The 23,075-nt window shown below is 41.4% G+C and overlaps 2 protein-coding genes across 9 annotated transcripts; one reads left to right on the top strand and one right to left on the bottom strand.

Annotated features, from left to right (window-relative positions):
- Positions 1 to 347: 347 nt before the first annotated feature.
- On the bottom strand, positions 348 to 9,737 carry znf143b (zinc finger protein 143b). 7 transcript variants are annotated; one of them, XM_040161870.2, is made up of 15 exons: positions 9,052 to 9,737; positions 7,398 to 7,510; positions 6,414 to 6,602; positions 6,192 to 6,269; positions 5,905 to 6,101; positions 5,474 to 5,542; positions 5,279 to 5,395; positions 5,104 to 5,179; positions 4,428 to 4,553; positions 3,685 to 3,864; positions 3,330 to 3,557; positions 2,816 to 2,964; positions 1,999 to 2,151; positions 1,462 to 1,625; positions 348 to 696 (listed from the first exon to the last, which is right to left on the bottom strand). In XM_040161870.2, the coding sequence occupies exons 2-14, from the start codon at positions 7,498 to 7,500 to the stop codon at positions 1,476 to 1,478; spliced, it is 1,815 nt and encodes a 604-aa protein (XP_040017804.1). In that variant the 5' UTR covers positions 7,501 to 7,510; positions 9,052 to 9,737; the 3' UTR covers positions 348 to 696; positions 1,462 to 1,475. The 7 variants fall into 7 exon arrangements, with proteins under 7 accessions (XP_040017804.1, XP_040017800.1, XP_077939023.1 ...); XM_040161866.2 differs by having other exon boundaries at positions 1,497 to 1,625; XM_078082897.1 differs by having other exon boundaries at positions 7,398 to 7,507; positions 9,052 to 9,710.
- A 2,750-nt stretch (positions 9,738 to 12,487) lies between these two features.
- Positions 12,488 to 22,071, top strand: LOC120809672 (AT-rich interactive domain-containing protein 3B). Of its 2 annotated transcripts, none has more exons than XM_040163662.2 (9): positions 12,488 to 12,988; positions 13,606 to 14,190; positions 17,884 to 17,958; positions 18,062 to 18,134; positions 18,820 to 19,003; positions 19,354 to 19,568; positions 19,771 to 20,064; positions 20,158 to 20,247; positions 20,794 to 22,071. In XM_040163662.2, the coding sequence occupies exons 1-9, from the start codon at positions 12,962 to 12,964 to the stop codon at positions 20,934 to 20,936; spliced, it is 1,686 nt and encodes a 561-aa protein (XP_040019596.2). In that variant the 5' UTR covers positions 12,488 to 12,961; the 3' UTR covers positions 20,937 to 22,071. The 2 variants fall into 2 exon arrangements, with proteins under 2 accessions (XP_040019596.2, XP_040019595.2); XM_040163661.2 differs by having other exon boundaries at positions 19,354 to 19,604.
- Positions 22,072 to 23,075: the final 1,004 nt, after the last annotated feature.

Genomic DNA, 23,075 nt, shown 5'->3' with positions numbered 1-23,075 from the left:
AAAACTATTTGAGTTCTTCACCTGTAAGGTCATACTCAGGATTTATTTTATTCACGGTAAGTTTGTTTATTCACAATATTCATTTGCTAAACAGGCCATAATAGTCTGTGTGTCAGTAATTGTGGTGCATTAATACTTTTGTTTTATATCTTTTCTTATTTAGTTGGCGTTTATAAATAATTAGTACCAGTCAAAAGTTTGGATACATTTTTTCATTCAATGAGAAAATGTGTCCAAAACTTTTGACTGGTACTTTATATTATAGTGTATATTGTAATAAACAATTCAATTTTATATATAGACAACACTTCCAATTCAAGTGTTAAAAATCAATTACAACCAACAAATGACACTTCTTTTTTTCTTTATTAGAAATAGCATTAGCTGTACACTCAACTGTGCACTCTGCACCATAAACATAAGAAGGCATGTTCCCCTCTCCCAACGGGAACAAAGAAGCAGAGTAGAAGTCCAGTTATCAAAATCCTATGTACACATAAAAGCTAAGTTCTTTAGAGGGAAAAAAAGGAAAAAACACATGGAGGAAGACGTGTGATTTCTCTCGTATAGTCCAAGTGAGATGTGTTTTTCTTTAAAATCCTAATTCATTCATCAATCATCCAGGCCCAGCGACTCCCCTTGCTGTATTCTTGATGCTATTCTGATGGCTTCCTCCAGCGAAGGCTGATCGCTGAGCTACAGAGAAGGAAAACAATGGAAATGACACACACATCTATCGACACACTGATAGCAGTCGTTAATCGCTAACTACCACCTCAAAAGACGAACACCCCGGCTTGACTGACCAATGCGTTAAAAGGCGGTCACATGTTTGTAAGAGGTGGAATAAGCGGTTTGCTGTGTAATTAGCATGACAGAAAGACCCTAAAGGGACAAATGAAAACAGGGTTTTCCTGTTAAGGTAAAGTCATGAGACCTGTAAACTTTGATGAGATAATAATCTGTGGTTTCAGGCTTGATAAGCTAATTTAGTCCTTTGAATTGATTACAATAATATGTAGTTAAACCACATCTATTTTTGTATGGATTAAAGATTATGATAATTTTAGGAAGTAATTCCCCTGAGCTGAACCCCACCCCATACCAATGACTTTTAATTACGTATTAAAGCTGGGGTGGGATCCGGGTAGGCATTCATTTAAATACCGTAATGACTGAAACTCCTGTTGTTTATCGTATGGATGACAGCACACTGAGTGTAGTGGACATTAAAATAAATCAATCACAAATGCAGTGCACTGCAGTGTCAGATCCATACCAAGTGTATAACTAATACCTCTGAATTCAATGGGCCTCTACTGCCAAACTTTTGTTCCCAAATGTTCCATTTCACAGATAGTCTGCATTTACACTACATGGCAGACGTTTCCGGTTGTTTTCCTTCTTCTTCTTATCCTTCTGAATAACTAAACAAATCCGCAGATGTGAAACTCAACCCACCGGCGTATTCACTCCTACGGTGTCGTTCTACCAACCTGCACAGCAATGTGAGTGCCGTTGGAGGTGGCGAGTAATGTGACAGGATGAATGTCATCCTGCTCTTGGCTGTAGCCGGCCTCCTCCACGGTTTGGAACGCGGCCATGTCCGGCGTCATGATGGCCACCTGAGGCAGACGAGAGACCCGGGCGTAACCCCAATCAATCACACGTCAGTTAGTGGAAATACTAAATAAATATAGATATAGAAGGGGATCAATTTCGCTCTCTCTTAATAAATCACCTCTGGACTGCATAAATAATCAGGATGAACGATATCGCAGGATTAACAAAGTAACTATCCATCTGTACAACCATCTATTAAATCGTTTATAGACAGCTGAAAACACAACCAGAGTTGTCTTTTGTTTACGGTCCATTTCCCCCTCGTTGTTCCTGATTTGGTCCACAGATAATGAGTCGGGTACGCAAAATACCCCAAAGTCAATCATTCCCACAACATATTTGCACAATGAACACGGCGGCCGGACAGCTGGTTACCTGTTCCTCTGAGCCATCTGTTGTTACCATGGTGACCGAGTGACCGCCGTGCGTCGTCAGTTCGTGGGCCGGGATGGTTATGGTTGTGCCTTCCTGAGTTACCATGGTGATTGTTCCACCCATAGCTTGCAAGTCCGCTTCGGAGATGCTGACCTGATCCCAAAACACAGAAGAACGTTGAAAACGTGAAATTAACAACGCGGTCACAAGTGTTGTGTTAGGAAATGGGACAGAAGGCTTTCAGCCTGGAATAAGGAAAGAAAATGTCCTTCTAGAGTCAAGAATGGTTAAAGAAATATATATCATCAATATTTGGATTGGAAAATACTTCCTTTTGATAATGTGACATTTGGGGACAAACAGTGTACAGTGTATTCGGAGGATATATATTTATATGGTGATGATCTTACTATGAGTTGTTATTTATTTTAGCGTGTAAAGCATTTTGTTTAATTGTCGTTGTATCGTTATTACTTTAATTAAACGCAAAGTGCCACTGACGGTCTCTCAGTCCAACAATAACAAAGGGGAACGTTGATGAGGTCTTGAAGTAGCGTGGGATCGTGGGAGTTTTTGATTTAAGATTTGAAACGACCACCAACGCTCATGGAAACTAAAGTTTTAACCACGTTGGGTCATTTTATTTGATGAAATAGCTGCAAAGTAACATTAGCTAATGTAGCGTTAGATGAATTAACCACACATGCGGCTACTGCAGCGGACTCTCTATTACATATTGAGCTTATGTGTTCAAGCGCAATAATTTCTCAGTTCGAACATTCTTGGGAATATAAGTAATAATTAATAGTGTCATTACCTGCTGTTGGGTCCCGTCCTCCTGCGTTACCAAGGCGACGTGCTGCTGACAAATCATGTCCGAGCCCTCCACGGGAACCTGCTCTGAGCCAGAGTCGTCTGCCTCAACAACCGACGTGGTGTAGCTGGCGTTGGGGTCATCGATGGCGTCTGAAGGGAGGGTAAACATTTGGTTGTTTTATCCTCGTTTGATACATTTCTTCCATGTTGTTCAGTGATTTATTTTTATTCTGTGAATATTTCCTGTACAGTTTCATACTGTGCACATTTTCTTTTCTGCAAACCGTAGTGTCTAGTTTTAACTATTTATTTCATATATACTTATTCCTTTAGGCATTAGGAATGGACATCATACAAAATGTGTATTCAACAGTCACAGTTAAAATGAAAAGTAAAAATGACGTCTCATTTTCCACAGCCCAATAAACCGCTCTAGAAGGGTTGCTGATTTAATTTTTGGGCCGTCGACTAATCGTTGCATCTCTATATATATCCACACACACACAAATACTGACCTGTTGGGGGTTCAAAGTAGGCCTCCTGCTCCTCCTCGATGGGCTCCGTGTCGTTGTGCGCTGTGCGTTTGTGCATGGCGAGAGTGGAGATCTGCTTGTAGGTCTTCCCACAGTGGTTGCAGTTGTACGGTTTGCAGGGCGTGTGAACCACGTGGTGTTTGTAAAGGCTCGAGTATTCCGTGAAGCGCTTTTCACAGCCCGGCACGGTGCAGACATAAGGTTTCTCTCCTGGAGAAGAAGAAAAGTAGGTTTTAATATTAAAAACTGGGTGTTATACTCTGGAGGGACACCAAACCAGGACTTTAAGACTCGCGACGAGTCGGTGGGGACAGACTGTGTCGCACAAAGGACTCACCAGTGTGTATCCTCATGTGGTTCTTGTAGTTGGTGGCACTGGCAAACGAACGGCCACAGCTCGGCTCGGCACAGTAGTACGGCCGCTCCCCGGTGTGCGTTCGGATGTGGACTTTGCGGATGTTGGAGGTGGTGAAGGATCTGCCGCAGCCGTCCACCGGACATTTGAAAGGCTTCTCTCCTGAAGACAATTTTATATTTTCATACTTTATATGTTACGGTTAGGGGGTTTACAGATATGTCAGTTCTTTAATAACCCTGTGTTTTAACGTGTAAACAACTATGAAAATGAATCATTTGAACTCAGCTGTATTTGTTTGTTTTTAAAAATTACGGAGGAAGATGAAAAAGTTTGTTGTTCCACGTGGTATTCTATCCGTCTCCCTCTCCCAATGAGATTTAAAACCCTAAAAAAACCAAAACGTTTTATTCAAAAATAAAAACAGAATCATCTTGTGATGAGACCCCGTGGCTGAAAAGTCCTCAAGCACTTTGTGGGGAAAAATCGACTCCACACATTCAGATACAAAACCATGTAGTGTGTTCAGCCTGGACAGAGGCACAGCACCCTGAGGCGTGGTTTTACAAACCACAGGTGCCTGTCTCTGGTAGTTCCGAACAAAATACTATATCTCTTCCGTATCAAACAGCAGCAATCATTTCAGAGGATAAAATCTGTGCCAGACCCATGTGTGATTGCATAAAGACGCAACTTTACAGGAATATTGTTCCTTGGGGTTTCACCTGTATGAGTCCTTGTGTGCTTTTGAAGGTCTCCAGATGTTTTGAAGGACTTGCAGCAGTTCAGTTCTTGACATCGATATGGCTTCTCCCCCGTGTGTGTGCGTGAGTGACTCTTGAGTCCGTACCCTGAAAAGAAAAGAACAATCACACACCATAAAAACAGTGTCACTTGTGCCTATGGGTATGTATATATATGTACGTGTGTGTGTGTGTATGTATATATATATACATACAATATATATTATATATATATGTGTGTACTTTTTGATCTCAAAGTGTTAGTTGCGGACGTCACGACAGTAATAACAGCATTTTTGTCGATGCCTTCAATAAAAGCATTACAACAAACAATAAAGAATCCCTGAGTATTCCAGCAAAATTATCTGATGAAGGCTGAATCTTTTTCCACTCCAAATTATGCAATATGGCAAAAATGACCTAAATATGACACGTTCCAATACGTAAATTGTTTAAAAATATATATTTATAACAAATGGCTTACAAATTGTGCTGCTTGTTAAAACTGTTATTTTCACTTTAATATCTTTTGTATTCTAATTCATGTTTTCTGTTATTATTTTTGCATTTGCATTATTAGAAGTAATTGATAAAGATATTGGTTGCCTTTGAAATGACAAAGGTAGCTCAGACCGAGAGAAATGGTTTCCACGGCTACCTGTTGCAAACTTCTTCCCACAGCTTGGATATTCACAGATGTACGGCTTGTCTCCAGTGTGCGAGCGCTCGTGTACCTGCAGGGATGAGACAAAGCAGGCTGGAGATGTAAAGTAAAAACATCAACGGGAAGATGCTGCCAGGGAAATGTTGTCTTTAAACAGTCCTACACTTACCTTGAGATGGTGGGCGGTGGTGTAGAGCTTTCCACAGCCATCGTAGTCACAGCGGAAAGACTTCTCTCCTACGTTTGAGCTCCTCACCGACCTGTTGTCTTGACCTTGTAACACGATCTGAAAGACACACGTGAATGTAACCCCTGGTGAAGGATTTTTAATGAAGTAATGAATGAGTTATTATAGAAAAGATACCCGCATGTGGACGCCGTTGTCTGCTTCCACTCTGCCGAAGGACCCCAAAGGGTTTTCAATGTTCTCCACCTGACGGCAGCAGGACAGTTGAGTATTACAGCAAATCACTCACGATTATGAACATTCACAACGCAAACGCACACAGCTGTGCTATCCACATATGCAAAAATGTTGCACAAGATAAACCATAACGATGAATCTACAGCATCCTTTCTCCCCACTTCTCCAGTTTAAAAAAAATCAATTTAACCAAAGTACATTTTTACTTTACTTTACTCGACTGGATCAATCTTTACACGAATAAGCAGAATCAAAAAAATCCATTATTTTTCATAGTGCAGTAGAGCATCAATATAAGATTCCAAAACAAAAAGGGAAAACCCAACGCGTCGTTGCGTCGACTGGCCGCACACCTGTCTGATCAGGGTTACCTTGGTGGTGTACTGTTCTAGCACGCTGATGGTCTCGGGGTCGATGGCCGTGGCCTCGGCCTGCAGGTCCGCGATGGTGCCGTCAGCCTGGATGGCCAGGATGGTGTTGGACTGGGGCATGTGCAGCGTGTGCTGGATGTAGGCGGTGCTGCCATCCTCCAATTGCACCTCCTGCAGGCCGCTCTGGTCATATGCATCTGCACGGAGACACGGAGGGGGACGTTCAGGTTTTATTGAATAAAATGTGCGAAATGAGACACTTGACGAAAGACGGAAAATCCTTTTACCTTTGGGTGTGTGGATGTAGGCGGTTGTTCCATCTTCCAGCTGAACTGCTTGTCCATCTTCAAGTTGTAAACTGTCCCCTAAAACAAAAGAAAGCAGTTGACTGTAACCTATGCTCAGCTGGAATTTCTGGACATTTCAACAGCAGTCACACAGTAGTAAGATGGTGTTACACCCTGCGGGTAAAATACAAAATAACAACTGGTTTTAGATGTATATTTTACCTCCTTTGGGCATCGACACATGCTGAACGTAGGCCGCTGAGCCGTCCTCCAGCTGGATCACCTGTCCGTCCATGACCTGTCCATCCGAAAAGGACGATTTGGAGTCGTGCTGGATGTATGCAGTGGATCCGTCCGCCAGAGTGACAGCCTGCAGGCTCACGGTGTCCATGCTCTCCATCTGATCGCCATCTGGGAAAATCATGTGAAAAGGACAATACTTGAGAACAAGGAGATAGTGAAAGTTGCGAGGTCATCTTGTTTTGGTTGAACGTGGAACTGAGGTTGTATCCCTTAAAATGGAGCCGGCACGCTCATGTTGACAGACTCGATCCACTCATGGCTTATTACAAATGCACAAAGAGATGGCAAAGAAACGTTATTGACATCCTTGGACACATTAAGCAAACAAAGCAGATGTAGAAATAACTTAAGATAAGAATGAACGGATTGTATGACCTATTTAGCTTTAAATACTATACTTGACCATGACCATTAACGTCCTTTCAATTTCTAGGTTACTGCTCTTATAAAGTCTGAAAGAAGACATTTGATGAATATTGATTCATTCATGAACCAAACACATTGCACAACTGTTAACTCTTTGTACTACTGTATGTACTACTGTACTATCACATTGAAATACAATTTACTGCAACATGCTTCTATATTTGAGGTAATTTGCAACTCAATAAACTAGCAACTAACTGTTTATATATAACGTATATAGCGACATAAACAATGCTTTTTTGGAGAAAATGACAACTAATTTCCACATATTTGTCATGCATCATATTGTTCACAGTATATGCTTATAACGTGTTATCTATTGAATGCATCTTTACCTTTTGCATGGTGTACCTTAAAATGTCTTGCATTGGATTTCCACGTCTTATGAAATAAGAATAATTTGGCTGGTTGTGCGTCGCGATCTGTATTCTAGTCTCGTGCTGCGACGGCGAGCGAGTGAAGTTCAGTGGAGCTCACCTGACACGCTCACAGCCTCCGTCAGACAGAGGGTGACCGGCTGCCCGTCTGCATCGTGAAACTCCATTCCCTGGGAGTCCCGGTTTATCTGGGCCAAGAGCATGCTTCAGCTGCTGGAGAAGACACACAAACATACGGGGAGCCCCGTATGAAACTTTATGGTGTTGTCCACATGACGGCGAACACACAGGGCGACACGTGTGTTGATGTGCAAACGGAATATAAAACATACATAATGAAGGCCTTGCAGCTTGATTTTAACACTGGTAGCCACAAGTCAGAGCCTTGAAGCCTTTTATGGGAACAAAGCACAACCCACACTAATGCCCCTTTTGTCAGTGACTGTGGTTTATAGGGTGGATGGTCCTCTTCACATTTCCTCTTAAAATCGGACTAATTACTGTAAATATTGCACTATATACTAGTGACCCTTATAATCCTTAATCTTAGTTATTTTTTAAATCCTGACCTGCCATTAAACTGTTTTTTTTTTGTTTATTTTACCTTTGTTTTGTTAGGTCATATTAATTTGTCATGTTTAACCGCCTGTGCCAATTGCCTGTTTAACATTGTTTGTATGTTAAATTAAATGTCTGCAGTAAACCTTTTGTGCTCCATGTTAAAATCTTACGTGTTGAGTCTGTTTTTAATGGCTTCATATCAGGCTAAGGGAACGACATTTATAAAACGCACAACGAACCCGTGCTGTTACATTGATGTGGATCGATGTGCCTTTGAACTGAAAAATAAATAGCATTGCACACATCAATGGTTTTGCATCTTGGCAATAAAGGAGTAATAATGTGTTTATTGTGGGTAAAGAAACAATATACATTACAACCAAACTCATATTTTCAATATGTATTATTGAAGTACGTATAACTTGTACTACTTACTATATAACGGTATACACCACTAAGACATAATAATATGGAAAAACAAGTTACTGTGTTGTCTATGCTGATGACAGCCCCCGATCTGAGGGGCTCTTACTGCATCTCAGCTGTTTTTTGGCGCTTGATATTTTGAACACAGCATCTGGAGGTGGTTAGCTAGCTGCGATGTTAGCACCACTATGACTTGCTACTTGTGTCCCTCTGTAATAAAACATGATTACATGTTACACACAGTGGAGCGGTTCTGTCGTTATCAGGCTGCCCGGTTTAGCACACTCGACTGACGGCATGGTTGAATGCGCAGCCGAAACGTAATAATGTCATGTAACGTTAACGTAGCGGGGTTAGCCACCATGCTAACTGCGTTGCTAACTACGCTAACCGACTGTCCGCCTGTCACGACTTTCTTTTTTTTAGCGGCGTACAAGCAAACTGTTTCTTGCGGATAATCACGTTAGTAAGATTACAGCAATTGGGACTCAATATCTGTAGACTTGGTCCGATATGTGGCAGCCGGAGTTGCTAGCTAGCTTTATCCGTTCAGCTCACAGCCAAGCTACTGTAACTAGGAAACAACGTCGAGCTAATTAATGATAACTTAAGCATTTTGACTCGCTGGGTGTCATTTTGTAATTCATGTTTAAACAGTATTTCCTATCCGTCTTTTGAATCCCGGTCGCAGCCTGTCACTCCGTCTCTGTCTCAGAGATGGCTGTGGGAATAATGCATACTGGGTAAAAACCAATTTATACACTAACCTCCGAAAAATTTCCAACAATTCCTCCTGTTCGACCACCATGCACCAGTGCAGGAAACGCTTCACACAGCCGGGAACATGTATGGCAACAGAATCCTTCGCGCGCCTGCGCCCGCCTCCTCGCAGTTCAGACACGCTGATCTGTCGATCTGTTCGCAGCGCCCACTCCGATTCGTCTTTTGGAGGCCGCATTGCTTTTATTCAGCTTCCCGGGCCCCAGGCAGACGCCATTCCGCGTCGGTTTTCGTATTGTCTCGGGGTTTTTCACCTAAAATTACGCAGTGTCGTCTTTGGGAAATAAATGTGTAGGCTTCAACTCAAGACGGCATTCAAACGAGACTGTGGATTACAAGCCACGGTGTGCAACACCAGCTGTATAGACGGGTTCTCCTGCAATATAAACAGCGATGTGTGTGGAGGTTTTTCGGCATCCATGTTGAAAACAAGGTCGTGTGGGTAAAAAAAAAGGGGGAATGTGGGCAATGCAGTGAAGAAGGGAGGCTAGAGGGACGAAACGGACTCACAACAACCCACACGGCATCACATCTGCAGAGGGATTTTAAATAACGTTAACCTAAACTGGAGTGCAACGCATATATAAGATAGTGGTGGCAAAGTGACTCATTTAACTTTTTCTCTAAGTATAAACACTTATTTTTTAAGTAAAGGTTATAAATATGAGAACTACAAAATACGACCTCCATTCAATATGACTATTACTTTTGGTGCTTGTACATTAGTCACTCCCTAACTCTTAAGAGATGGCAGGCTCGAACAGTGTGTGTGTGTGTGTGTGTGTGTGTGTGTGCTCCACCAGTGAGTTTGTGATACAAGCTGTAGCTGTGTCTCAAAGTCGCTAGAATGCATCCTTGAAGCCTCCAGCCTTCCGCAGTCTTCGTGGTAGACCTGGGCTGGTCCTCCAACAACCGCATAGGCTGAACCGAGTGGTCTCTGAAATGGGACTGTCTGGCCTACGGGGGTCCCTCCACTGCTCCCGTTGCCTAGCAATCTGCTGAGCTTAACAATAAAAGCCTTTAAACCAGACACACTTAGTAAAGAACAGATAAAGAAGATAAACTTCTTATTTCCTTTAATTTAGGAAGATGCGCTTCTCCTACGGATCATGATATATTTCAGGCTGAGAGAAGAACACTTTCCGGTTATTTTAAATTTAAATTAAATCGGTCAATGTATAATAATAATATGTATAATGCATGCGTATAATGCAATTTAACTTTTTTTTATTATCATTTATAATTACCTTTAGCTAAAAGTAATATTGCAACCTTAAAGCAGAGGAGATTAACGGAGTTTGTTCTAAAGTCTTATTAAATTAAAAAAAACATCTGTTATCAACGTCACGTAATTAAGCGATTTCATAAACTAAGATGTGATTTTATATATTATATTACAAAATGTCTATTGGTAGATATTCGAGTGAATTTGTGTCCTCCAAATCGGCTCCTGGAGGGCTGCGTCCCTCGACCGCGTTCGGAGGAGCCGCTGCCCTGTTAACGGCAGATCGTCTAGTTATTAGTGAAAAGTCAATTTAATAAAAAAGTCAATACAGTTAATAAATGTGTTTGCTGATTTAATTTGAATTTATAATAACCAAAACAATTTCTTCTCTAAGCCTGAAATATATCACGCACCTGAGGAGAAGCATATCTTCCTAAATTAAATGAAATAAGAAGTTATCTTCCTATTTCCTTATATCTGTAACTTTGTAATTTTGGGGCTTTTAAGGCTTTTACTGTGAAGCAGAGCAGGTTGCTAGGCAACGGCGGCAGTGGAAGTAAAGCTGATGACGCAAGCAGAAAGTCTCCCCGTAGGATAGACAGTCCCATTTCAGACCGCTCGGTTCAGTCTATGCAGTTGTTGGAGGATCAGCTCAGGTCTACAGCGAAGGCCACTGAGGGCTGGAGGCTACAAGGATGCAGCCTAGCGGCTTTGAGACACAGCTACAGCTAGAGACACACACATACACCTCCATTATGACCAGTGCAGGTGTGGGAGGAAGCCAGGTGCGACATGTGTTCTGACCTTTCAAATTAAACTAACTTAAAATTAAATTCCAATCCTCTAACATTTTGAAATGCGATAAAAGAGCTACATCTGAATTTCCCTGTTTTAACAACAAGAAAGCCAGTACGGACGTTTTGCGTGAACAACAGATAAAAACTATTAACAACATCAATTATGAACTGTTACATAAAATGTAAATATTATTGATCCATAAATAATTGACGATTTAACTTTTCACTATATATATATATATATATATATACATACTTTTAGCATTGTTTTATTTAACTTAAGCTGCCGAGGGTTCTTGGGTTTGTCAACCACACGCCTGAGGGATGCAGGAGTGACCGGAGGGAGGCTAAGGAGGACAACAAAGGACCTGGCAGAGAAAGGGAGCTTTTGGCTCTGGCTGAGGAGGAAGGATAGGTGTTGGGGAAAGAACACCTAACCGCTGACAACAGCTGCAGGGGAGAACAACTTTCAGCTGCAGGGGGTGACAGGGAGACGTCCCTATCACTGCTCCGCCACCAGGAGACGTTCCAGAATTAAAGGAGCGAAGCGTTGGTGAATGGTTGTTTCTGGCTGATGACCCTGCAGCTGACCCATTGCCACCGGAGGAGGTGCGACAGGCAGCAATGCCCAGCAGGTGGTAACATCTTCCTGTACATTCACGGGATTTAAAAGGACAAATGTTGATCTTTATTTAACCAGCTAGTTCAAATATTTATGATAAAGGCAATTCAAAGTTTTTCTCACCCTCTACTTTGACTTTGTTGCAAGTAAAAAGAAACCATGAATGTTAAATCCTGTTAAATTGCACTAGAACATGTTCCATCAAATTGAACTTATTTGACAGGGATGGGTTTAGTATGTTTCCCCCGTTTTTGAAACCATATTTACCAGCTTGTGTTAATGAGCTGTGTGGTTTATTTCTCATTTTAGGAAAAGTGTCTTGCTAAGCCCTCCTGAGCTTAATGATATGAATTGACATCAAAATGTATTTTGTTCTTAACATTTAATCAATCCAGTCATGTAAATTCCCCCACGCTACCTTGGGTTTTGTAGAGAGGCGTTACCTAAGCACGATTCCAGTATTGTCCCTTGTATACAAAATTTCCGTTTAAGTCTTTGCCAAGCGAAAGAGAGAAGCCTTATTTGTGGTTTAAGCTCCCTGAAACCATTAAACACTGGGTGAGAGTGCATCATACCATTACATACCTCTGATGGTTATTATCCACCATGACCCAGATGAAAATAGACCCTCCGAAGGATGACCTCTGACCGCCTGCATTACGCACCTTTTGCTAAATGCTCTTAAGCCTGCCCCACAGAGACACGGGATAAAGTATACCTAACTAGGGCTACCTGCTGGGAAGTGTTAGCATTGGGAGTGTGCTGTGGCTTTAGGGATCAATTGCAAAGTGAGTGAAACGGCTCCGGACTCAAATGTATTTTTGTTGCAGTAGAGTCCGCGTTATCTCAACAACCATTCCAGTGGGATAAGACCAGTGGGTGGGACGGCTACGTGAAGTGGGTGGGTATATTGCCACGGAAATGCGGGGAAGAAAACCCCACTTTACGAGCTTTACGCGCGGGGCGGGCCTTTCATTCATGCGCGTCGGGGGGTGTTTGCCACTCAGTCAAAGACAATCAAGAGATGTTTGAGTTTCCGTGCGCAGGGACCACGGAGCCAAAGCGCACAGCGGTTTCACCCCTCCTCCAGTTCCACCTCCGATCCGCCCGGACTGCGACCTGCGCCGGCTTCTAACGCACACGGAGCCACGGTCCACCAGAGGAATCTCTTTTCGGGTTTGAAAAGGGAAACGGATCATGCGATTAATTCCTGCCGGAAGGAAGAAGGAACAACTAGGACAGACCTGTTGACGATGATGGATTACTCAAAGGCGCAAATGGTGAGTGTCGACGGGTCTTCGGAAACGCTCCCACTCGCGTTTGTTACTCTTAACCAAGCAAATAGCGATTAATCGGCAGTTTTTTACGACCATTTGACCTTCATCGAATTTATTTTTGAACTAGTATAAGCGTCTTTCACGATTATTAGTGTAGGCCTTGTTTTGCATTTGTTCTGTGGAAGCATTTTCTTTTTTAAAAACTATTAGTGTAATAAGATGACACTAATCCCTTCATATTTAGGTAGCCTTCAACATAGTTAGGATACAGAACTTATTTATTCTGCAACGAATATATTTTCACCAAAAATAAATGTAATTAGCGTCAATCATACAGCTTAATCTCACTTTAATCCACCATTACCTCGTTCTGTGGTTCAGACTGCTTCTCTTTCCTTTTACATTACTTTTATATTGTTTACTATTCCAAAAGAAATATGTATACGTTTATTCAGACAATGTACTAAATAGGTAAACAACACATTAGGTTAATTTGTCTAAATGAGCCTTCTTATGCTTTATTATATAAGACTTTACATGTCCTGCACCATGTATATGCAAATACACCAATATTTCTCAATAGGTTGGTGGTATAAAAAGATAAATGTTTTCATCCACAGTCGAGCTTATCCGAGGCGGGCAGTTCAGTCGGGTGTCCACAGGCCAGTAATGCTGGGGTTAAGCTGGAGGCGGTGATGGAGCAGCTGCAGAGACAACATGGGGCCAAACTGGAGATGAACCTTCAAGAGAAGCATCTTCTTCACGCCCAGCTCCTGCTTGCTCAACACGCTGCTGCAGCGAGGGCCTCTGACTCCTCAGTGGATCAGACCTATCAAGCAGACCACCAGGCTTTGAACGGACGTATCACCAGAATGGATCCAGATGAGGAAGATGAAGACTCTGATGAGGAGGAGCCGGAAATGGTAGAGCCCGAGGAGAACGACGAGGTGGAAGAGGGGGTAGGGGAGGTAGGGGACGGGCCTCCTCAGCAAGTGAAGAAGCCTGGGTTCCAGCAGGTCGTAGGCTTCCCTTTGACTCCCTACTCCACAGCTCACTCGTCTGCTGTGAAGGAAATGTCAGAATCTCCGCCTTCAGCCATAAAACAGGAGCAGGAGGAGAAGGCGCTTCTGTCTCCTGCAGGAAAACCCAACTTCACCTCCCCCAACGGCTCGGCTGATTGGGGCTATGATGAGCCACTGAGACAAGTAAGATGCCCAATTAAATTAATTATTGTTTTTCTTTGCTGGACTGTTTGGCAATCATTCATAGTGATCACTTCCTGTCATCGATTACAGATCCCGTTGTCTCTTCTTTATCGATTTGTGAACATCATGCTGGTGCGTGTTCTAACTTGTCGATTCTTGATTTCTTCCTGCTGGGAGGTCAACTGCTGCCCGCTCTTCCTCCCGTCCGCTCACATGTGTGGTTAGGGAGCATTTCCCATTGGCAAGATGCCCAAACCTGATAGTGTTTAATTACTGACCGGGCCACGGATGTCTCCTTCTGCCGTGCTGCACCTCATTTCTCACACTCTTGCAAACAGAGCGACCTGACCACTGGTTGAGCTAATTGGTCTTGGCTGTTGTCCAATCCCAACCGTTCAAAGCGGGGGGCTCAGGCCCGTCCAAATGAGAGCAGGGGATTAATGAAATGGCCTCAAGTGTATATTTACGGACGCGGTTTACTTCAAGGGTTAACTGCTGTAAGGAATTGTCCCCTTAACCTGCAATTTTTCAGTTCAACCCCTTTCTCATTGGATCAGACAGATCTACTTTAAAATGAGATGAAGTTATTCATGAGTGCTTTCGAGCCGATACGTTTGACTACTGATTGGAAACTGATTGGAAACAGAGGGTCAATTCAGACCCTGAGACAGATTTATTTTATATAGAGTTCAGAGAGTGTGTGTGTGGTTACCTTTTTAAAAGGCCCCACTTCAATACAAAACATTCTGATTAATGGGGCTTGTGGCCAGAAGGACAGCTGGGTTCGTGCCTCACAGCAAATGGCTACTCGTAAGGTTTACTTACTGTGTACTTTCACTGGAGCAGAAAGGCCTGTTATGTTGTCAGTTTTGCAAATCTCCTGTTGATTATTTAGTGAGTGTTTTGGGGAGAAGTGACCCATTGAGACTTTTGAGCTCTTTCAAAACGACTCACTCGCTCAGAAACCTCATTGCTGATACATCTCATGCGATTGCGTTACATAATTTAGCAGTTGCTTGGCAACACTTAATGGATGCTTAATTTAACTGCAAGTGATCAATACATTATACAGCGAGAATTACATTTTCTTTTGTCAAACCGGCACACAACAGCCAGAGTAGTGAACGTTTGTTGTTTCATCTGTGTTCAGTTTACCTAAAAAGTTTTTTTTTTACCATTGCTTACTTGTATTTTCTTCACTTTAGCAGTGTTCGGTTTGAATTTCAAAACGGGACTCTTGCAGTTTTTTGTAACATGCATGTAAGATAAATGAGCTTTGTTAGTTTAAAAAAAGGTCTTGCAAGTTAACGATGGCTGGTTGAAATGATTGCATGGAGAGCATAATATCGTCCCCCTCTTACTAATTTAGCGTTTCCTTTCAGTAATTTAATTAAACAAACATCTTTAGAACATGTGGCCTCACCCTGATGGCAGACATTGTTCAGTCACTGTCCACCCTTAATTGTCTCATGGCCCCTGTTTGCTCTGAGTCCCAGTTCCCCGCACAGCGAGCGTTTTCGGTTGATTAGAGGCCTGATAATTTGATTTGGATTATTTATTTGATATGTTTACACTGCAGCTGTGCTGTATCAGCTGAATATTATAATACATCTCATTAAAAGAGGCACTTTGCGTTCACTAAAACTGATTTTTAAATGTCCTGAAAGTAAATACATTTGTTTTTGTTTCTTATCTAGACTGCCTGGATAGACGACTTTATTTTTATATGTATTAACCAGATTTTTATAAATGGTTTTATATTATTCAATCAAATCCAACCTTTTTTAACAAAACAAAGGAAACCTTTTCCTGACCTACATACTGAATACTATCAGGATTCCCAGGGCAGAATGAAAAATGTGTGAGCAATTAACTGAAAGCTCTTTGTTAATAGAGCCGCAGTAGGTCCCACTCGCTCATCAATAAGAGGGGGGAAGGGTTTTATTTCCATTTCATGGTGAAAAGACTGGGATGTTTATCTACCTTCACATCAATAAGCTCTCTGCTGGGGGAGTAGAAGTCCTTTATCAGATGTTTCTAAGCTGAGGCCATTAGATGTGTCAACAGCGGTGCCACCACAGAGGCAGCGGTGTGTGTGTGTGTAAAATGGATACAAACAGTTATATATTAAGTAGTTTCACAACTAAACAAAACCGTGGTTCCCACCTACAGGAGCAACTTGGCTTCTGTATTTATCGGTATGAATCTAGAAAACAGAGTTTTTGAAGTTGCTGTATAACCTGTGTTGTGATTTTAGACACAAACATTTGGCTGAAAGGGAAAGCTGGTTAAAATGGTTCGCTCAAACTATTAGATGTACATTATCATTGGCTATTACGGATAAAAGATTGACTTGTAACGGTTTTAAATACCTTTTAAATGATCCCTGATGCTTCTTAGCAGAACCTCTGGGTTATTATTTTATGTCGCTTTGTGTGCTTGAATGGTGTTTTGACTGTAAGCAAGAGGAGAGTCACAGCCGGACTCGAATCAACAAGTCGTTAGTTCTCATGCGTTTTGTAGCTCAAAGTGTGAAATGTGATTGGCGTTATTAGTATAAACCCCAGGTGAGATCAGTTGCCACAACAAGCGTTTAGGGAAGGTGATTAATGGACAAAGTGATGCACTCAAATGCCTTTAACAAGTAATGTTGTTATAAGGGCAGACAAAAACAGTCTTGTGTTTATACAACCCAAGATTGACAACCGACTCATTTGATTCTGTCGCATACAAAAACACATTTTGTTTTGGATAATACACGTGCTTGTTTTAATATGAAACATGTTCACGTAAAGTTTTTAGCCCTCATAAGTGCTCTGCAGGCAAACGCTGGTCGATACCTACGCAGAAAACATGCAATCAGCATAGTCCTTCATTTTAATGATTTGTAACGCCTGTTTGGAACAAGGATAGAAAAGACAATGATTGAATTTTAATGAAGGACCATTCTTAAGAATGTTCTATCAAGCATGTGTTATTTTCCCACTTGCATCAGTCTCTGGGACAATAACTTCTCAGCAGGCTTTAGCATGCAGGCTGCTCTCCACTCCCCTTTAGTGACGGGGGAGGGGAGGAATGTCCGTTAAACTATCTAACGAGTGTCGTTGGCATTAATTCTTATTTCTATTTGTTTAAATTAACAGCTCCCCTGTTGACACTATGAAAAAAGTTAAATACACAGAGAAAAGAAAAGTCATGAAGTATACAAAAGAAGTCCAGACATAAAAACGAAAGAACAAACTCAAAATCACCATGCATACGGTAAACATAGACTATTTACTGTAAACCGCTAGTTCATTATATGGGAAGTGACACAGAGGGGTTATTAGTAGCTACAAAGTCAGCGACGTGAACCACCTTTTTACCATTAGACAAAAACTCACTTAACATGTTTGGTTTTTTTTATTGGGAAAGGTTACAATTGGTATTAGTTCCCGGGATCAATGTCGTCACAGGGACTTATCGTCTCCAGCAGTGATGGAAACATGAGATCCAGTTGGACAAGCTAGTTTTTCTCTATTTGTGGCACAATGCTATGTGACATACATACATGAAGTTTAAAATGCTCTCCTCAGAGCTGTGTGTGTGTGTGTGTGTGGACTATGGTACCATTTTGCATCATATAATGAACATGCAGGACAATCTGGTGGACAAACGGTTGACTAATGTTTCTTACGATGCGTATGTTTTCAGAGAGGGAATGGCATGTGGGCTGAGGAAAATGAAGGCGGAAAAATAAGAGGAGAACCATCCAGGGACTTTGCCAAGGTAAGGAGGTTTAGAAGATGCATGCAAATGAGAAAATGACTGAAATTCCCTCCGAGTAAAGGGATTAGCTCGTTCCTCATGTGTTTTTTGTTGTTGTTTACAGCTATATGAACTGGATAATGACCCACAACGGAAGGAGTTCCTTGATGACCTCTTTGTCTTCATGCAGATACGAGGTAAAATTCAGAGTTGGAGTCTTTGTTTATGTTTTTGTGAGTAGCTGTAAGACAGTTGAGTATTTTGAGAATTTTCAGCAATTGAATGAAACCACATGCTGGTTTTAAGCAGTTTTCTTTTTAAATACCATATAGAACTGACTGATTTAATTATTAATTCGTCAACACATCTCGAACGGAAGTAGATGCAGCACGATGCTGTCTGCAATCTTTGTTCATGTGCGCGACGGTCGTGGTAATGGAACATGTTTGTCTGTGACACAGGTTCATCTTGAGCACAAATGAATCTCTGTTCTACAATTGCTTTTAGCCCCCTTGCTTAATTGGCTTTGCGTCAGGTCAGGATTGCACGGGTTAGTTGTTAACCCCTGTGATTGGCAGGCCCTGCTGTCTCTAAGATTGCCCCTCCCCCCTGCGCCCGAATCAATGCAGCAACAGAGCTGCTGTGGAATGGTCCCCACCCCCATCTATCTGAAATGAGCTCCATTAGAGAAGTCTATCCACACAGATTATACATGCTAAGCCATATTATCTAACTTAACCTTAGACCCTAAGGTGTGTAAATCAGAGTATGTTGTTTTCCTTTGTCCTTTCGTATTTTAAGACAATTTCTCAGTAGAATTCAAAGACTATAAACTCATCTCATTGGATTTAAAGGACGACTGTGTCCTTCTTATTCATTCAGGAACTCCTGTGAACCGCATCCCCATCATGGCAAAGCAGGTGCTGGACCTGTACAAGCTTTATAAACTTGTGACAGAGAAGGGAGGCCTGGTGGAGGTGATCAACAAGAAGATTTGGAGGGAGATCACCAAAGGTCTCAACCTCCCCACATCCATCACCAGCGCGGCCTTCACCCTCCGCACCCAGTACGTGTCTTTCCCATTCATATCAGAATCTGTTGCATTGATAAATGTGGTCTGCAGGAACAATTAAGAGAATATAATGTGCTCCAATATAAAGACAGAGACAAATACCTTGAAATGTAGTTTCAAAAAGTTTGAAATTATTTAAAATGTAATATACTGAAATGATTGATATATATCTCTTATTTATTTATATTTATATATATACATATCATTTTGGAGAAATTATTATATAATCTAGTAGTTGTCTCTCATCTAAAGTGTCTTTGAAGTTTTACACCCAGGTTATTTTTATTTTATATAATATAGTGCTTGTTTGCACCAGATTGACCAATTTGGGAACCTTTTTGCAGGTACATGAAGTATCTTTACCCATTTGAGTGCGAGAAGAAGGGTCTGAGTTCTCCAGGAGAGCTGCAGGCCGCCATCGACAGCAACCGCAGAGAAGGTCGACGTCCCAGCTACACCAACAGTCTATACCGCTACTCGCCCTCCCCCAGCTCCACTTCACTGGCCCTCCTCTCTTCCCCCACCATGCAAACCCCCCCGACCGGACACAACGGCCTGAGTACGTGCGCCACCTCAAATCTCAAGAGAAACACCGGTACGGTATGACACAATTGTGCTGCGTTTCCCCTCTTATTTTGTGCACCAATCTCGTCTCAAAGAAGGCCCGTCGGTACTTGACCGTTTCTTTCACCGTCAAAACAGTCCGCGTTGTTGTATCTTACCTGTTTTAAAACAATCTTCACTGTTTTTCTATTAATCAGATGAGCTGTCCACCCCTGTGTTGCCCAGCCGACCCCTGGGCCGGCAGCAGCAGCATGCACAAGCTGTGTCGTTGGAGCAGTTCAGAGAGAGGCTGGAGAGAGGAGCTGGAGGAAGTGGAGGAGCTGGAGGAGCTCCTGGAGGTGCAGGAGCTGCTGCAGCCAACGGTCCAGAGAAGAAAAGGATGCGGATGGCGGAGGAGCAGCAGCGCCTCATGCAGCAAGCCCTCCAACAAAACTTCCTGGCCTTGGCATCTCAATTCAACCCTATGAACCACAAACTGAACAATGGACACGGTAAGTGGTCTTCGCTGTAATGACAAATGGCCTGTCATCACTTAACATGATTTTGGGACAGTCCACAAAGTCCATTTTCTTTTTGCCCCACAGAGAGCAAACAGGATTTGTCTCTGAGTCTCTCCACTAATGGAGCAGCAAGTATCAGTGTGTCTGTGGAGGTCAATGGCACCGTTTACTCAGGTGAGGAATTACATTTTAACAAGTCAACCTTTTTTGGTGTTTTTTTTTTTTATGAAAAGAACCAATTATATAATTTATCAAATAATGGATTTCTTTAATGATATCTTCATAGTTAATTTTAAATCTACATTTAAAATTCAACCAAACCCAAGTCTGTGGGGATGTGACTGCACATGTACACACTGCAGTTCATTTCATAATAGAAACTTGGTTTACTCTGATAGTTCTCAGTTTACAAGAAAAGTTTAGCAAAGCGGAAGTATAAAAGCTGAAAACAGCCCGTTCTTCAGCCCATCCAACTCAAATCCAGAGGTAAATTTGGGTATTTTTCAAAAGGCTGAAGCGTTCCGTTTAATAACCCTGTCTTTTTATTTGTTTTCAATCAGTTTCACCATTGTGCAACTGCAGCACTAAATGTTTTATTCCTTAGGATATAACGTAGTTAATGCATTCAAATTCCACCTAGCACTAGACATGCAATGTGTTCCAATAAAGTCATGCTCATTTGTTTTAACTTTATTCTTCTGTCTGATTTCTGTATTGCAGGAATGCTGTTTGCTCAAAAGTCAGCTGCTCCTATAGGGTCACAGAACGTAACTATGGCAGGAACGAATGGTTTCAGTGCCATGTCCTCCTCGCACAGTCCCTCCTCTTCATCTTCGTCTTCCTCCTCAAAGGGACCACATTAAGCCTCGCTGGTCTTTAAATCTTTCTAAATAACAAATAATACATTTGCAATATGCATACTTCTCTGGTCAGGCATGAACTATACTGCTTTTTACTTGTACACCTCTAGTTGTACTAGTTGACCTCACTCAAGCAGTGCAGTCTTTTTTCCATTTTTACAATTTAATGTGCTTCATATTTGTCAAGGGGACATGGCTGTTTGACCTGAAAGGCGTGCACATTAAACATAATTTAAATTCAGATCATAGTGACCTGTTAGAAGCTTTTCTGTATTATAATGTGGCATTCGTGTCTAAAGGGCGTTACAAGGTTTGTTCAGAAGTGTCTTTAAAGCCTTGTTGTCCAATGCATTTATAGCTTATTATAATAGTTGTAGCTGCCTTTTCCCATGTAGAAAAGTGTGGTCACCAAAAGTGCAGCTTAAGAAGACCAAAAAAGCCTTCGCTCAATGTCATAGCTCCCTTCTGTAACAACGTTTCTGAAGCTGTTTTGTACCTTTTGTAACCTCATAGTTTATTTTTTTTCATAGCAGCTTTCAGGGATTATCTAAAACATTGATTTTTTGCAGTTTGGTTGAAATTGTGTATGTACTGTATTGTGTTTTCATTTAACACTTATTTAATCATTTGGCTTCGCCTCAAAATTTCCAGAACCTTTTTTTTTTCATGTCAGTTTTGAATTAAAAAAGGCCAGAAAGTTGCTGGGAATTTTATGTAAGATGAAGTAATTCAACATTTACCTGAATTGACTTCTTATGTTCCTAAGTATCTGGATTTATTCTGGACCCAGGAATGTACTCTGGACTTGTCCATGTTAAACTATATCTCACTATATATTTGCATAAACAAAGAGAATGTATCCCTATCGACCTCAAGATTTTGACAAGTGAACACTGAAACAGTTCTACCTCATTCCTCTAGAGAAATATGCAATACTTAAAGCAGTGTGTGGTGGATCAGCCATCTGCTGGAATATACCCTATGTGGACAATCAAGTAGACCTATCAATCATGCAGACACATGTCACTGTGAACTTAAAATCAGGATTATGTTAAACTCTGTTTTGGTCTTTGGTTAGAAATTGTATTTCTTGGACATGTGCTCATGAAGAATAAAATAATATTGTGTGCTGTAGAAAGACTTCTTTTTTAGCCTCAATGGTACCCTTGTGATTCCCTTAGAAATATAATAATGTTAATAACCTTTTATACAATGTGTGAATAACTGAAACACACATACACTTCATGAGACATACTTCTACTTTCAATCCATATTGCATGTTTCACTCCACTGCATTTATTTGGCAGCCGCAGTGTCTACACATTATCTTTACATAGAAACACGTTTCATTTTATAAATATCATGCATTGTTAATTTGCTCCATCTTAACCAACTATAACACATAACACATTAATAGTATAGCGCTCACTTTTACTTTGGACATTTTAAGTTATTTTCACCAATGCACTCTTGCGTAATTTTCATGACTGTTTTGTAATGCGGTATTTTTCTATGTCATAGCCATTAAGCATCTAAAAATCGTAGAGTAGATAACAAAAAACATATATTCTCTAAAAGAGTGGCCAGACGGGGGTAGTATTGCCTCTATAAAATTAAGTTTTAACAATGGAACCGTCTTCTTGTATATTAACGCTTGTTGGCGGTACCGCTTGGTCAAATCCCTTCTGCTCAGTTTGCAGCGGATCCAGATGGATACAGATCAACAAATATGAAAGCTCCTCACAGTAGTTGTAACGTTTTCAATGAAGAAACGGAACTATTGAAGAATTAAGAGATTAATTTCTTTAAAAATCTCTGCTGAATTTTTATTGTCATTTAAACAGTGTACCTAATTGTGACCGTGCTGACACCGCAAATTAGTAATTGTGGTTTTGATGTGAACTGTGACACTTGACATTAGATGAGGTTTAAAAAGTGAAAGAGAAACACATTGTGTCTGTGGAAGAGGAAGCACAGAAAGAGTCCATATCCAGAGTTAATTCTTGAACTTTGCAGCAGACCGACGTGACAGGTAATACTAATGGAGATAAGAGATTATAGGTCAGAGGAAGAGGGCGGGGCATGTGTTTGACGGATTTACCGTTAGGACAGTTAATCTATAGTGAGACTGCTGCATTGACA

This window comes from Gasterosteus aculeatus, chromosome X, assembly GCF_964276395.1.
Source record: "Gasterosteus aculeatus chromosome X, fGasAcu3.hap1.1, whole genome shotgun sequence".
Lineage (NCBI taxonomy): Eukaryota > Metazoa > Chordata > Actinopteri > Perciformes > Gasterosteidae > Gasterosteus > Gasterosteus aculeatus.
Note: the sequence above shows the minus strand (reverse complement) of the source record. Positions and strands in the feature narration are given on the sequence as shown.